Raw genomic sequence first — 14,536 nt, 5'->3', positions numbered from 1 at the left:
AGCATGAAAATGTTTCAGAATGGATGCAGTAATTAACATCAATGTGGAATGATTCTAAGGTATTCATTAAAATTGGAAATTCTGATTCACTTTCAACTTGCTCACCAGCACAGGCCATAAAATAGGGCATAAATGAGGCTTTTGTTGTATAGCTTTGTTGACTGACTGAATTCTTGGATTATTTAAATCTGATACCATTATATTTCAAAGTACTATTATTTTTATTTAATGAATATTATATGTGTAGCTAATATTTTATTGTTATAATCTCTGCCTTTAATCAGTTGAGAAGTATCAAGTCGCAGTAGTGTCTGCCCTTCCCAAACAGGCTACAGGTGGCTGCAAAAAAAGGAAAATAATTGAATGGCTGAACAATGAATATATGTATGCAATATAAAATATTCCATCCCATTTCAGGAAATGCTGCTCTTTACCTCTTTGTTGGGCTGATTTTTTGTGATTCTGCTATATTTAGTTTCTCAATATAAAGAAGACATAAAAGGAAGATGAGGTAAGAAAAATTCAAGAACTTAAAAAATGCCAGAAACTGAAAGATAACCCAGTTTTCATAGAAATAGATAATTAACATGTCAACTACAGTATTTGTGATGTGAAATCTAAAGTATTCTTCAAAGGTTACAAGTACATATTTGTCTTTAGTACTTACTATAATGATTATTTGATGCTGCCATTAATATAGGTGCTCTTACTGCAAAATACACTGGAAGCCATTGTAGATAAAAGGAGATCTGCTTTTGAGGCAATTTGCATAGGGAATATGTTTTATACAAATATTACTAGCTGAACCATTTCTTTCACAAATGTATTTAGAGGCTGAGATATGGGTCTTAAAGAAGGGAAGTTATTATGTCTCACTATTCATCTGTAATCTGTGGATGAAGATGTTTATCTCTAGTAATATGTGTACAGATCTACTAAAAAGAAGGTCACTGTATATCTGAGTACAAGTAGTTCTCATAAAGGGATGCAAGACAGTTATTTGTTAAGATGTCAGATAACTCTGTTCTCAAAAGGAAAAGAATATTTCAAGAATGCTAAATAAAATGACCACTTTGGATATTATTATTTTATTTTTAAACCATTCTACTTCCAAATGTAAGGGAATGGTCTTATGTTCTCCCAGTTGGACATATTATTCTGTTCACTGAAATTTTTAACATTTTTAAGGTGACTGGGTTCAAAGCAATTATCTTTGTGTTAACTAGGGTTAGTAAAATATTCAGAAAATGCTAAGAAATTTTAGAAAGTTAATGTATTTTACAAATTTTGACAATTAATATTGTCTGAAAATGCAGTGCCTGCCATGAACCATTGTCCTAGTTTAGGGCAAATCAGGAAGGAAAACTCTAAATGGGGATTTCTACAGGGAAATGCCCCTCTTCACCAACGGGTCCGGGAAAAGGGAAAAAAATTCTGTGGAGAGAAGTGGAAAAAGCTGTTTATTTAACAGAAATTGAGTAATATTAAATAATAAATCCTCTTGCTGTTCGATGGGATGGTAAGTCTAGGAAGAAAAGTCTTTTTTCATGTGGTGTAGCTCGGCTCGCTCAGGTTCTTATCAGTCCCTCCGGCACTGGAAAAGTGCTGAGGCCCAGGCCCCGGTGGGCCACAGGCGTGAGCTCCTGGGGTTTGGCTGGGTGTTCAGTCCAGAGCAGGCTTGCACAGATCCAAGAAAATTGGAAAAAAACAAAGGTCCAGGGAACTCCTCTGCCTCAGCTAGATAAAACTAACTAAAAGCCAGAGAGAAGCTCTGTCCCGCTGCCTGTCCATGCTGCAGACACCACAGTCCAGGAGTGGGGTGTGTGGGAGTGATGTTTTCTTTAACACACTGCGCGCTTCTTCTTCCCCCTCTCTTGCTCTCAAAGCCAGTTTTAAAGGTGTAGAACTTAATATATAACATAAACCAGACGATTGGGGATACCAGTATCATAAAGTCACTTCAGGACATTCCACCCCTTATCCCCATATCATCAACTTATTATCAAAATTAATATATATATATATTTTAACTCTACAACACATACATTATATACAGACAAGGGCATTTATTCATAATCTACACCTAACTATCAGATCTTTTTGAGGTACACATTGTGTTGTTCCATCTTTCCGCATTATCCACCATGTGCAACCCGGTCCTTGAGCAAAAACAACTCCACGAATGGGTTTGTCTGTACTTGAAGTAGAATTGATCTAAACTGTCTTTCCTAACAAACCTCTGAGATGTACTGCTGGGACCTTGTCTCCGTCTACTTTATGCAGGGGCTCGGATTGGGCTGGGCCTGCTCGATTGGTGGAACTTTGGGTGTTAACTATCCAGGTGGTTTTTGCTAGATGCTGCTCTCAATTTTTGAAAGATCCTCTACCTAACGCTTTCAAGGTAGTTTTTAACAGTCCATTGTACCTCTCTACTTTTTCCGCAGCAGGTGCATGGTAAGGGATATGGTACACTCACTCAATGCCATGCTCTCTAGCTCAGCTGTTTATAAGGTTATTCTTGAAATGAGTCTCATTGTCTGACTTAATCCTTTCAGGGGTACTATGCCTCTAGAGGACCTGCTTTTCAAGTCCCAGGATGGTGTTCCGGGCTCTAGCATGAGGCACAGGGTAGGTTTTTAACCATCCAGTGGTGGCTTCTACCATTGTGAGCACGTAGCGCTTGCCTTGGCGGGTTTGGGCAGTGTGATGGAGTCAATCTGCCAGGCTTCCCCATATCTATATTTGGACCAACGCCCACCATACCATAGCGGCTTCAACCGCTTGGCCTGCTTGATCGTGGCACATGTCTCACAGTCATGGATAACTTGGGAAATACTGTCCATGGTTAGGTCTACCCCTCGGTCTCGTGCCCACTTATAGGTGGCATCTCTACCCTGATGTCCTGAGGCGTCATGGGCCCATCGAGCTATGAACAACTCTCCCTTGTGTTGCCAATCTAAGTCTGTCTTTGACACCTCTATCTTTGCAGCCTGATCCACTTGCTCATTGTTTCGATGCTCTTCATTAGCCCTGCTCTTGGGGACATGGGCATCTACATGACGGACCCTCACAGACAGTTTCTCTACCCTGGTGGCGATGTCTATCCACTCATCAGCAGCCCAGATTGGCTTTCCTCTGCGTTGCCAGTCGGCCTTTTTCTACTTTTTTAGCTATCTCTACAGAGCATTCGCTACCATCCATGAATCTGTGTAGAGGTAGAGCATTGGCCACTTCTTTCTTTCAGCAATGTCCAGGGCCAGTTGAACAGCTTTGAGTTCAGCAAGTTGGCTTGATCCACTTTCTTCTTCAGTGGCTTCTGAGACCTGTCGTGTGGGGCTCTATACGGCTGCTTTCTACTTCTGGTTCATTCCTAGGACAGGAACAATCAGTAAACAGAGCATAGCGCGTTTCTTCTGCTGGCAGTTGGTTGTACGGTGGAGCTTCTTCAGCCCGTGTCACTTGTTCTTGCTCCTCTTTATCAGTGAGACCAAAGTTTTCACCTTCTGGCCAGTTTGTAACTATCTCCAAAATCCCAGGGCGATTTGGGTTTCCAATACAGGCGCGCTGCGTGATGAGGGCGATCCACTTGCTCCATGTAGTGTCGGTGGCGTGGTGGGTAGCAGGAACCTTTCCTTTAAACATCCACCCCAGCACTGGCAGTCGGGGTGCCAGGAGGAGTTGTGCTTCTGTGCCAATCACTTCTGAGGCGGCTTGAACTCCTTCATAGGCGGCTAAAATTTCCTTCTCTGTGGGAGTGTAGTTGGCTTCGGACTCTCTGTAACTTCGGCTCCAGAATCCCAGTGGTCGGCCTCGAGTCTCCCCAGGCACTTTCTGCCAAAGGCTCCAGGACAGACCGTGGCTCTCGGCTGCAGAGTAGAGCACGTTCTTCACATCTTGTTCTGACTGGGCCAAGGGCTACTGCATGAGCGATCTCCTGTTTGATCTGAGTAAAGGCTTGTTGTTGTTCAGGGCCCCACTGGAAAGTGTTCTTTTTGCGGGTGACCAGGTAGAGGGCTCACAATCTGGCTGTACTCAGGAATGTGCATCTTCCAAAAACTTATGGCACCTAGGAAAGCTTGCGTTTCTTTCTTGCTGGTGGGTGGAGACATTGTTGTGATCTTATTGACGACTTCAGTGGGAATCTGACACTGTCTATCTCGCCACTTTACTCTCAGGAACTGAATTTCACGAGCTGGTCTTTTAACTTTGCTCTTCTTGATGGTAAAACCGGCTTTCAGGAGAACCTGGATGATTTTCTCTCCTTTTTCAAAGACCTCTTCAGCCGTCTTTCCCCACACAATGATGTCATCAATGTACTGCAGATGTTCTGGAGCCTCACCTTTTTCCAGGGCAGCCTGGATCAGTCCATGGCAGATGGTGGGGCTGTGCTTCCACCCCTGGGGCAGTCGGTTCCAGGTGTACTGCACACCCCTCCACGTGAAGGCAAACTGAGGCTTGCATTCTGCTGCCAGGGGAATGGAGAAAAATGCATTGGCAATGTCAATAGTGGTGTACTACTTTGCTGCCTTGGACTCCAGCTCGTACTGGAGCTCCAACATATCCGGCACAGCAGCGCTCAGAGGTGGAGTCACTTCATTCAATGCAAGATAGTCCACAGTCAATCTCTATTCTCTTTCAGATTTACGCACAGGCCAGATGGGGCTGTTGAAGGGTGAGTGGGTTTTGCTGACCACCCCTTGGCTCTCTAGTTCTCGGATCATCTTGTGGATGGGGATCACAGCATCTCGATTTGTCTTATACTGCCGGCGGTGCACCGTCGAGGTGGCAATTGGTACTCACTGTTCTTTTTCCTTCAGGAGTCTTACTGCAGATGGGTTCTCTGACAGTCTAGGCAAAGTGTTCAATTGCTTGATGCTCTCTGTCTCTATAGCTGCTATTTCAAATGCTCACTTAAGCCCCTTTGGGTTCTTAAAATACCCGCTTCGGAGGTAGTCTATGTATAAAATGCAGGGGGCCTCTGGGCCAGTCACAATGGGGTGCTTCTTCTACTCATTTCCAGTCAAGCTCACATCAGCTTCTACTAAAGTAAAGTCTTGTGATCCCTCTGTCACACCAGCAATAGAAACAGATTCTGCCCTTACATATCTTGATGGGATTAGGGTACACTGTGCACCAGTGTCAACTAAGGCCTCATATTTTTGTGGTTCTGATGTGCCAGGCCAACGAATCCACACAGTCCAAAAGACACGGTTTTCTCTAGCCTCTACCTGGCTAGAGGCAAGGCCCCTCTAAGCTTGGCTACCATCATACTTGTCAGTTTGACTACAGGCTACTGGAGCGGCTTTCTTTTTGGTGGAGTATTCCCCCTGAGTCTTGCTGTCTTTTAGTTCAAGCATCTGTTTTGCTAGAGCAGCAGTAGATTTTCTATCTTATTTTTTTATGTTTTTTCTACAGTCACGTAGGAAAAACTACAGCTCAGCTCGTAGCTTTTTCTCTCTATCTGGGGAACTTCTGCATTGAGTACCAGGGTTCCTGGTCTGTACTGCTGAGACTGGAAGAAGGTCTTCCCTGAGTTTCTTGAAATTCTCCTCCATTTTGTCGTGGAAGTTTTGCATATCTGTTCTCACAGCTGCAATTGTTGCCTGTATGGGGCCATGCGCGGTATCTGCATATGCTCGAAGCTTCTTCGCCATATCCAGCAGTCTCTTCTCGGTCATCCTGCTTCATTGTTGTTAAAGCAGAAGCGTATTCTTGTGGCCCAAGTCGAACAAGTTTTCGCCACATCACAGATGTGCATGGCACCAAGTCTGGATTTCTAGTACCTAAGTCACCCACAAAGACAATCTCTACTATTGCCATTTCTCTCAAGCGCTGAATCCCTTGTTCTATGGTTTTCCAACGAGTTTGCTGTATATAGAGATCGTCTGCACACAGATATCTTTGTGCTACACTTCTTAGGACCCGTTCCCAGAGACTATAAGGGTCAGCCCCCCTCATCATCTCCTGGTCAATAACCGGGTCGTGTGACAGGGATCCCAGATGCCTCGCTTCAGTGCTATTTAGAACTGTAGCCTCACTTGCAGCATCTCACAGACGGACTAACTAACTAATTATAGATTTATCAGGTCGTTGAGTGTAATCTTTTCTCAGGCCACGAAGGTCCTTCAGGGAGAAAGGTTCACCAGTGCCTTCTGATTTTGTGTCAGTTGCTGGTCTTGAGGGTCCTTCCCCCGCATCACCATTGTCATCATCTACTGGCCGATCAGTTTTGGTTTTGAATTTCATGCCTCTCGTGGCAGGAGCAACAGACACTGGCTTAGGCTCACTGTCTGGTTTGGCTGCTGGCTTAGGCTCACTGTCTGGTTTAGCCTGAGTGACTGGGGTAGGTGCTGATTTATCTGCCTGCCCTACAGTATCTAGCAGCGTGCGATAAGCATACGCTAGGGCCCAGCTTATTGCAATGATATTTTTCTTTTTAGAATCATCACAGCAATTCTCTTCCAGATATTTCCCTACTTCATCTGGGTTCTGAATTTGTTCACGTGAAAATTCCCAGGCTGGGGGATCAGAAAATTCTTTCAGAGTTCGGCCAATTCTCTCCCATTCTCTACACCACTCAGGATTTCCCACACCTGAGTCTACTTTTGGGACAGGGGTCTCGTTGGCTCTTCTTGATATCTCAGCTCTCATCCTAGAGAAGCTGCAGACTATATAGAGGAAGCTTAACAGCTGAACCAGCTGTACTACCAGGAAAGTGGTATCCTTAACACTCAGGGGAAACTGGATATTCTCAAAGAGGGACATAACAGATTCAAAGGAGAAGAAGGAAAGAAAAGGCTGAAAAGCCTCATCCCCTGGTCTTCTTCTAACAGACTGGGTGCAATTACCAATAAACTCCCAAAATGTGCTACTAGGACTGGGAGGCAGGGTCGGGAGAAGAAACCATAAGCTAAACATACCTGACAGAAACTTCAGTAGTTCTATAAACTTCCTATGAATCATTATCACCGAGCCCAGCACAATAACCATTCTAATCTGTGCCCCTCTACTGTGAAAGAGGGCAAAGACAGGTATTAAAACCTCAAAAACTTTTAGGGACCAGGTCCACATGAAGGTCTCCACCCTAAGAGACACTATGTATCTAAACAACAGGACTACTGACTGCTTTATCCCAATACAGAATAAATACAACTAACAATCAGTACAGGTTTTTCCACTTTCTCTTGCCCCACGTTGGGTGCCAAAAACTGTATTTGTCCTAGTTTAGGGCAAATCAAGAAGGAAAACTCCAAATGGGGATTTCTACAGGGAAATGCCCCTCTTCACCAACGGGTCCGGGAAAAGGAAAAAAAATTCTGTGGAGAGAAGTGGAAAAAGCTGTTTATTTAACAGAAATTGAGTAATATTAAATAATAAAACCTCTTGCTGTTAGATGGGATGGTAAGTCTAGGAAGAAAAGTCTTTTTCATGTGGTGTAGCTCGGCTCGCTCAGGTTCTTATCAGTCCCTCCGGCGCTGGAAAAGTTCCGAGGCCCAGGCCCCGGTGGGCCACAGGCCTGAGCTCCCGGGGTTTGGCTGGGTGTTCAGGCCAGAGCAGGCTTGCACAGATCCAAGAAAATTGGGAAAAAAACAAAGGTCCAGGGAACTCCTCTGCCTCAGCTAGCTAAAACTAACTAAAAGCCAGAGAGAAGCTCTGTCCCGCTGTCTGTCCGTGCTGCAGACAACACAGTCCAGGAGCGGGATGTGTGGGAGTGATGTGATTTCTTTAACACACTGCGCACTTCTTCTTCCCCCTCTCTTGCTCTCAAAGCCAGTCTTAAAGGTGCAGAACTTAATATATAACATAAACCAGACGATTGGGGATACCAGTATCATAAAGTCACCCCAGGACAACCATGAACCAAGTACTGTTATGCTTCTTTCATTTTCCAGTGTCAGGATTGTGCTGAGACTCCATTGTTGCCATGTGTGTTTGGTATGCACACAGTTCCACTGAAGTGTCTGCCATTGATACATGAAAACCACAGAGCTATATGACTACAGGGCATACTGAGAGAAAGGATATGGGATCACAGTGTCACATCAAACACACTAGGACTGTTTCATCATGGGATACACATTCTGTAGTCATATACACTTGTGAAAAGGGTGAATAAATCTCCATCACTGTCTTTTGACAGAATTTTGCAATGAGCACGAAAATGTCACACACGGTAGTAAACTTACGGAGACTAGAACATCAAAATTTAAAACTTTTTCTGGTCTGTAAAGAAGTAGTAGGAAAAAAACTCTGCCTGAATGCAACAGAATCAGTTTTATACATCCCATAAGCCCCATGAAATGTTCTGGCATCTTACACTGTACGTAAAAATTCATCTTGCACAATATTTATGATAGGAAAATTGTTTGGATTTTGACTTGAGATAGCAGGCTTATTCATGACAATAATTCTTAAAAAAATTGACCAGATCTAAACACATTTTTTTACATGTTCAACTTGAATTACTGGTAATATTCTACTAACATAATTATTACATTTAGAATGTTAGTCTAACATTCAATGACTTCAAGGGTTTAACTCAGGTGCTAGTCATATTGTCAGGATTTAAAAAGAGTCAATATCTAGCTATAAATGTTTATTCATCTGAAGTTTGACAAATCTTGTCTAACAAAGTAAAATAAACATTTTTAAATAGTTTGCATAACTTCAAAAACCTGTTGCTATTCTTTTCTTTCACACAAATGACAACTGTATATCCAATTTTTTTGAATTGTTTAGGGCTGTTTGCCTTTACTGACCAATGAAGTATTTTTACAATAAGATTAAAAAGGCAATGAGTATGCAACACAGTGCAACAGCCATCCTTCAATTGACATTGTATTTTGGCCGGTTTGGAAATAAATGGCATAATTAGAAATTGATAAGGAAGTGATCTAGAAAGCTTGACCAGGAAAAAACAATTCAGCAAAAGACGGCAGAGTAGATATGTATTTACTCTATTGATACGTTGGCTAGAGAAACAAAACCATCTAATACACATAATGAGAGGTTTTAACAGACAAAGTTAATTACACTTCCTCATAGATGTAAACATGAGAAATATCAGATGATTTTAGAGTTCCCTAACACAAGAATACAAATAAAGAAATTAAGGAGAAGGGCAACAAAAATGACACAATGGTGAGAGGGAAAGATACATGACTACATGAGATTTGTATATATTAATAAAAGAAAACCACAACAAATAAAAGCCTGAGAGCTAGGGATGGCAAGCAACTAGAGGCATATACTCCTGTAGAAGTAATCTACTGAAGGGATCAGCAAGGTATTTGACATATGGACAGGTGTGTGGGGTTGTGCTTTGAACGTGTGAAGTGCAGTAAGAAGGAAAAGTACTTTGGAAGACCATGCCTCAGACAGGTCTCCAGGAGCAAGCAGATATTTTTATTTTAAATTGTCTGTCCCCATCTGTAACAATGGCACAATAAATACCAACCCCTCATCTCACAGGAATATTGTGAAAATGTTTCTTACCTGTGAAACACTTAAATATAGTGTAATGATTAGTTTTATACAAAACCCCAGATGTAAATAAATATTTCTGAGTTTATAAAGAGGTTGAAAACTGTGCAATAAATGCAGTATAGATCAACAAAATGCACAAGACCAAAACAAAATATTGAACAGCTGTTTGCTAACTAGCCATTATCCTGCCAGTGCACAGAACTAAACACAGGGGAAAAGACCATTGCAATCATATAATTAAGACTGAATCAAGATGCAAATCTAATAAGCCTCTGAATTAAGAATATATAAGAGCTTAAATCTTGCATTTCTTTCCCCCTGGGTGGTGAATACTCCAGCAGAAAGAATTTGTGTGCCATTTCCCAAGCTTTTTTCTAAAAACCTCACTGAGAAAACAGTTTTCTTAGTTTTCTTTTTGTAACATCAATACTAGGATTCTAGTATCTAACTATTTCTAATATCTAACTATAACTAGCATCCAACAGACACTAGCAATGCTATAGTCTTTGGCTCCATGCAGAATGTTGCCACTTGGCCTAATAAGGAGCCTGATAATACATGTTTACCTTTCATGGAGGCCAGAACAAGAGCTGTACGAAAAGCAATGCTTTGCTGGCAGGTTTCACGGAATGTGATGTGAAGAAGAACAGGGTTTGGAGTAGGGCATTTTCTGAACTATACTCTGCTAGACACAAATGCTTCTTGCCTCTCTCTTCCATACCCTTCAAGTATGAACCCATTTTGTCCTAGGAGCTGGGAAGGGCTGGTAGAAACCCATATGTGAGGGGTACATGTCCTTTCCTTGGCTTCTCCAAACCCAGGGCCCAGCGTCTGAGCTACAGGGGTAGCCAATGGCCAGATCAGTAAGACCCTAACAAAGCCCTAACCAACAAATCCTTATCTCGCTTCTGTAGTTGCTGAGGAATAGACAGTGCTGGATAAATAACAAAGAGTACAACAAATGAGCTTATTAAGGTGATCCTTCTTATTTTCTGTGTTTCTGTCAGTCAGCTCCTCAGGAATTCCCTGAGCTAGAGAAAGCATATTTTACAGAGAGATAATGTCTCCATGAAACACTCCTGTCCTTCCTTGCCCTTCATATACAAACCTAATTAGTATTTCTCTGCTCCTTTCCTTTCTAATACTGCATTTGTTCTGCTTTAGCCTCCAAAGTTATCCTCAACAACAAAGGAAAAATAGATGCCTGCTTTCAGATAAGCATCCTGGAACCACCATAAACTGTAGCATTAACTCAAAATGACATTAAATACAAATAAAACTAGTCTTTGAGTTTAAGTAGGCCCAAGACTGACAAGAAAATTAAAGTTTATAATTTTAAAAGTCCTTTTTTGATGTTTACTGAGGTTATGATTTTTAATGCAAACAGATGTCTATTAATAGCTTTCCCCACCCCAAAAATTAAAAAAACTTACATAGTAAAAAAAAATCTTCTGATTTCCTTTAGTATTGTTCTCTGAAATAACTAAACAATTCCCACTAATGTTAAATAAAAATTAAAAAATCAGCCTGTCAGACGTAGTCCCAAACAATTACTAGGCTTTTTACAAAGTATCTTTCAGCCTTTCTCACATGGTGATAAGGAACAACACATCTTGAGGTGAAAGATGTCCACTGAGGTAAAAGAGTCCTTGGGAGAAGTTCCTGATGAAGGTTGCAGCACACTTTGGACATTTTCATCATATGAACTCTAGTGGTTTTATGCATATTGTCTTTTGTATGGCAAATCCAGCTTAAATGGCCTAAAGTGTCATGCATGAAGTTTTTCTGAATTTCCAGGTCTATTTACAATGCAAGGTAAATTAAATATAAGATGGGCTATCCTGGGATGACCACTAAAATGTAAAAGAAAACAAACAATGTCATTCAGGTCTAATTAAAAGAATAAATCTTTAATAAATGAAAGACTACTGAGGAGGTTTTATCCTGTATTATAGTGAATGCGTATTTTTTCTACGGAAGATACTTGAATTTCTAAGAAAGCAACAAGAAGACAATGCTCATGCAAGATTTACTTCTGTTCACTACCAGACACAAATCAGATGTCACCCTTTTGCCTCTTAGGAATGCTGCAATTAGCAGAAGTATGAACAGCCACTGAAAGGCCAAAGGTGAAAAAAAAAAGATATAACTTGCATTATGTCTTCTCTGGAGACTTTGTAGCTATTTAGTAGCCTAAAAAAATCAGGAGTGATATAGAACAGAAATGACTAAATCAAAGTTCTCCTGACTTTGAAAAGAATTTACAGTATGGAGTTTGAATTGTATAACTGCCTATTGTTGGAATCTTCCAAGCAAAGTTTTTATCTTCTTATTGAAAACTCTAGGGAAAATGCATTATTGAAAGAAACCAATCATTTCTATGACCTAATTAAAAATCATAAATATTAAAGAAATGGAACTGACAAGATTTTATGAAAGAATTGAACTAATAGCAAAAATAATGTAACAGTACAAAGAATTGCTGTTGAGCTAATCTCACATTAAAAACCTGCCAGGAACATGATAACTGGCCCAGATTTGAATAAACTAATTTAACATGCAAATACATTGTGCATATGTTATTTTAAATGGAGGTCTCAACATTTTTCTGGTTTTTGAAACTTCTTTACTTTTACAGAAAGCACTTTACTGCTGTCTCCCACTTCTTTAGTGTTATGCTTTATCTGATTTCCCAGGTGTTGGGGGTTAGATTTTTTTCTTTTTTACTTATAGAATTTTTTCCCATATGTTGCTAGGAAAATAACTAATGGGTACTTGTCCTGGTTTAGGGCAAATTTGGGAGAGAACCTCCAAATGGCATCCCTCCAGAAAAGAAAATTCAAGTGGCCCCTCACCCAACTGGTTCAGGAAAAAGATTTCCTTGGAGAAAAGTGGAGAAAACTGTTTATTTAACAGAAAGCAATAAAACCTCTCGCAGTTCGATGGGATGTCAAATCCAGAAAAATCCTTGTCACGGGGTGTAGCTTGGCTCACTCAGTCTCTTATCAGTCCCTCTGGCACTGGAAAATGCCAAGGCCCAGGCCCCAGTGGGCCACAGGTGTAAGCTCCTTAGGTTTTGCTGGGTGTTCAGTCCAGAGCAGGTTTGAACAGATCCAAGAAAAAGGGAAAAAGTCCAGGGAACTTCTCTGCCTCAGCTAGCTAAAACTAACTAAATGCAAAAGAAGACTCTGTCCCACTGTCTGTCAGTGCTGGAGACAACACAGTCCAGGAGCAGGATGGGGAGCAGCAAGTGCTGTTTCTCAACACAAACTGTGGCTTCTTCCCCCTCTTCACTCTCAGAGCCAGTCTTATAGGTGCAGAACTCAATATGTAACATAAACAAGGTGACTGGGGATACAAGCATCATAAAGTCACCCCAGGACAGTACTTATGAGTACTTAAGAAAAACGAAGGAGTGGCCAAGGTGGGGAGAGGAGTGTAGCATCTGGCTACACTTCTTTTTCTCCGGGAGTTTCTCTTCAAGGTGGGAGATACCCCGAGTTTTGGGTGCAGATAAAGGGTGGGGTAAGGGGCAGCTGCTCTCTCCCACTTGGCATCAGGAGGAGGACAGGCAAGCTGTTGCTTACTGCGAATAGGATTCCCTGTCACCACTGGAGCCCAATCCTGTACTGCCTCGTCCTTTCTGTGGGTGAGCCTTTGCTCGTAAGAGCAGCCACTGAACTGGGACCTTATTAACACCTACCACACTAAAAGAGGGACCTATCCCCATCTGCTCAGATGCCCAGGAGTCCTGAGCTCATCTCTTCCTGCCCTGCTCAGAGCCTGGCCACCACTCTCTCACTTGATGCTCCTCAGAGTCCTGCAGGATCAACTGCCCGCAGGGGATTTGTGAAGCAAAGCCTCTCCTCAATCCTTTCCCATCTCAGCTGAGAAGAATGTCACGGGGTCCCTGGTTCTTTTTCTAAGTTATTAATGCCGCAGTTATTGTTGTTTGTTTGCCTTGTGTAGTGGTTTAGATTTGCCGATTTGAGTTTCCCAGCTAATGCACCAAATAATGTGGTGGGTTTTAGCACTGGCTAAAATCAGCAGTGCACTTACTCATTTCTTGCTGTGAGATATGGATTAGGAAAAGGGCAAAACAGGCTTAAAACTTAAAAGATATAAAGAAACTTTATTAACAGGACCACAAGAATAAGATGGATCAGAATAAAACTTCCAGAATGCTTTTCCTCCCCCTGCCCAACTTTTTCCTTTCCCAACTGATAGAGACAAAACCTGGGCTGTTAAATCAGTACCAACTATACAATAGACTTTCATCAGTTCTTGTAGGGAGAGAAATTTTCTCTTGTCATGCCATGGAGAAGACTTCTCCACAAGAAACAGCTTTCTCATGGCTTTTCACGTCCACAAATAGCAGCTGCCCAGGCACAAAGTTCTGCATCATGAAGTTCCTCTCATTTTCACAACCCTCCTAGAGGTCTGCCATGTCCATGGGCCGTGAACTCATGGAGTATTATTTTACGGATGAGTTGTTCAAAGGCAAAGCTCTCTTCATCTGTCTCTGTGATCATCTCTGGGAACAGAGGTTTTCTTCTCTCCCTGGTGGCAAAAAATCTTAATCACTCTCATCTTTCTCTCTGTTCAAGCTTCTCATGGGATCACAGCTACTCCAACATCTGCTTAGCTTCATCAGTGGATGCCTCTGCTCATGTCTACAATTTGAATAATTCATCCCTCCATACTCTCTCATGAATTAAAGGGGATATCTCAGTATATTATTGTTCTTCTCCATAGCACTACCAAAAAATATTTCAGCCCCATTCAGCTTCTCCTCATTCTCCTTCCATCTGAGGCTTGACTCTTTGTTTTCTGATCTTGGTGTTTTCATGTTGTCTTTCTACTTGAGGTCACTCTGTCCTTTTCTCTCCCTGGAGAGAGGAACAAGGTCTGCAGGTCTCATCTGTGTAGTGAAAGGGTAAAATCTCGCCCAGTGGTCACAGCAGTCATGGTGATGGATTTCAGGCCGTGCAGAGCCACTCTCTCTGCCCGGCAGCCGCTGGAAGGGGCAGTCCTGGCTCGGCCTGGAGCC

General features: G+C 41.9%; 1 protein-coding gene across 1 annotated transcript; it reads right to left on the bottom strand.

Moving 5' to 3' along the window:
- Positions 1–1,442: 1,442 nt before the first annotated feature.
- Positions 1,443–5,678, bottom strand: LOC147655626 (uncharacterized). Its single transcript, XM_086893006.1, has 3 exons — positions 5,505–5,678; positions 4,020–4,286; positions 1,443–3,903 (listed from the first exon to the last, which is right to left on the bottom strand). The coding sequence occupies exons 1-3, from the start codon at positions 5,676–5,678 to the stop codon at positions 3,307–3,309; spliced, it is 1,038 nt and encodes a 345-aa protein (XP_086749132.1). The 3' UTR covers positions 1,443–3,306.
- Between the last annotated feature and the right edge of the window lie 8,858 nt (positions 5,679–14,536).

The sequence above is a fragment of the Cyanistes caeruleus genome, chromosome 1, assembly GCF_971803275.1.
Source record: "Cyanistes caeruleus chromosome 1, bCyaCae1.hap1.1, whole genome shotgun sequence".
Taxonomy (NCBI): Eukaryota; Metazoa; Chordata; class Aves; order Passeriformes; family Paridae; genus Cyanistes; species Cyanistes caeruleus.
Note: the sequence above shows the minus strand (reverse complement) of the source record. Positions and strands in the feature narration are given on the sequence as shown.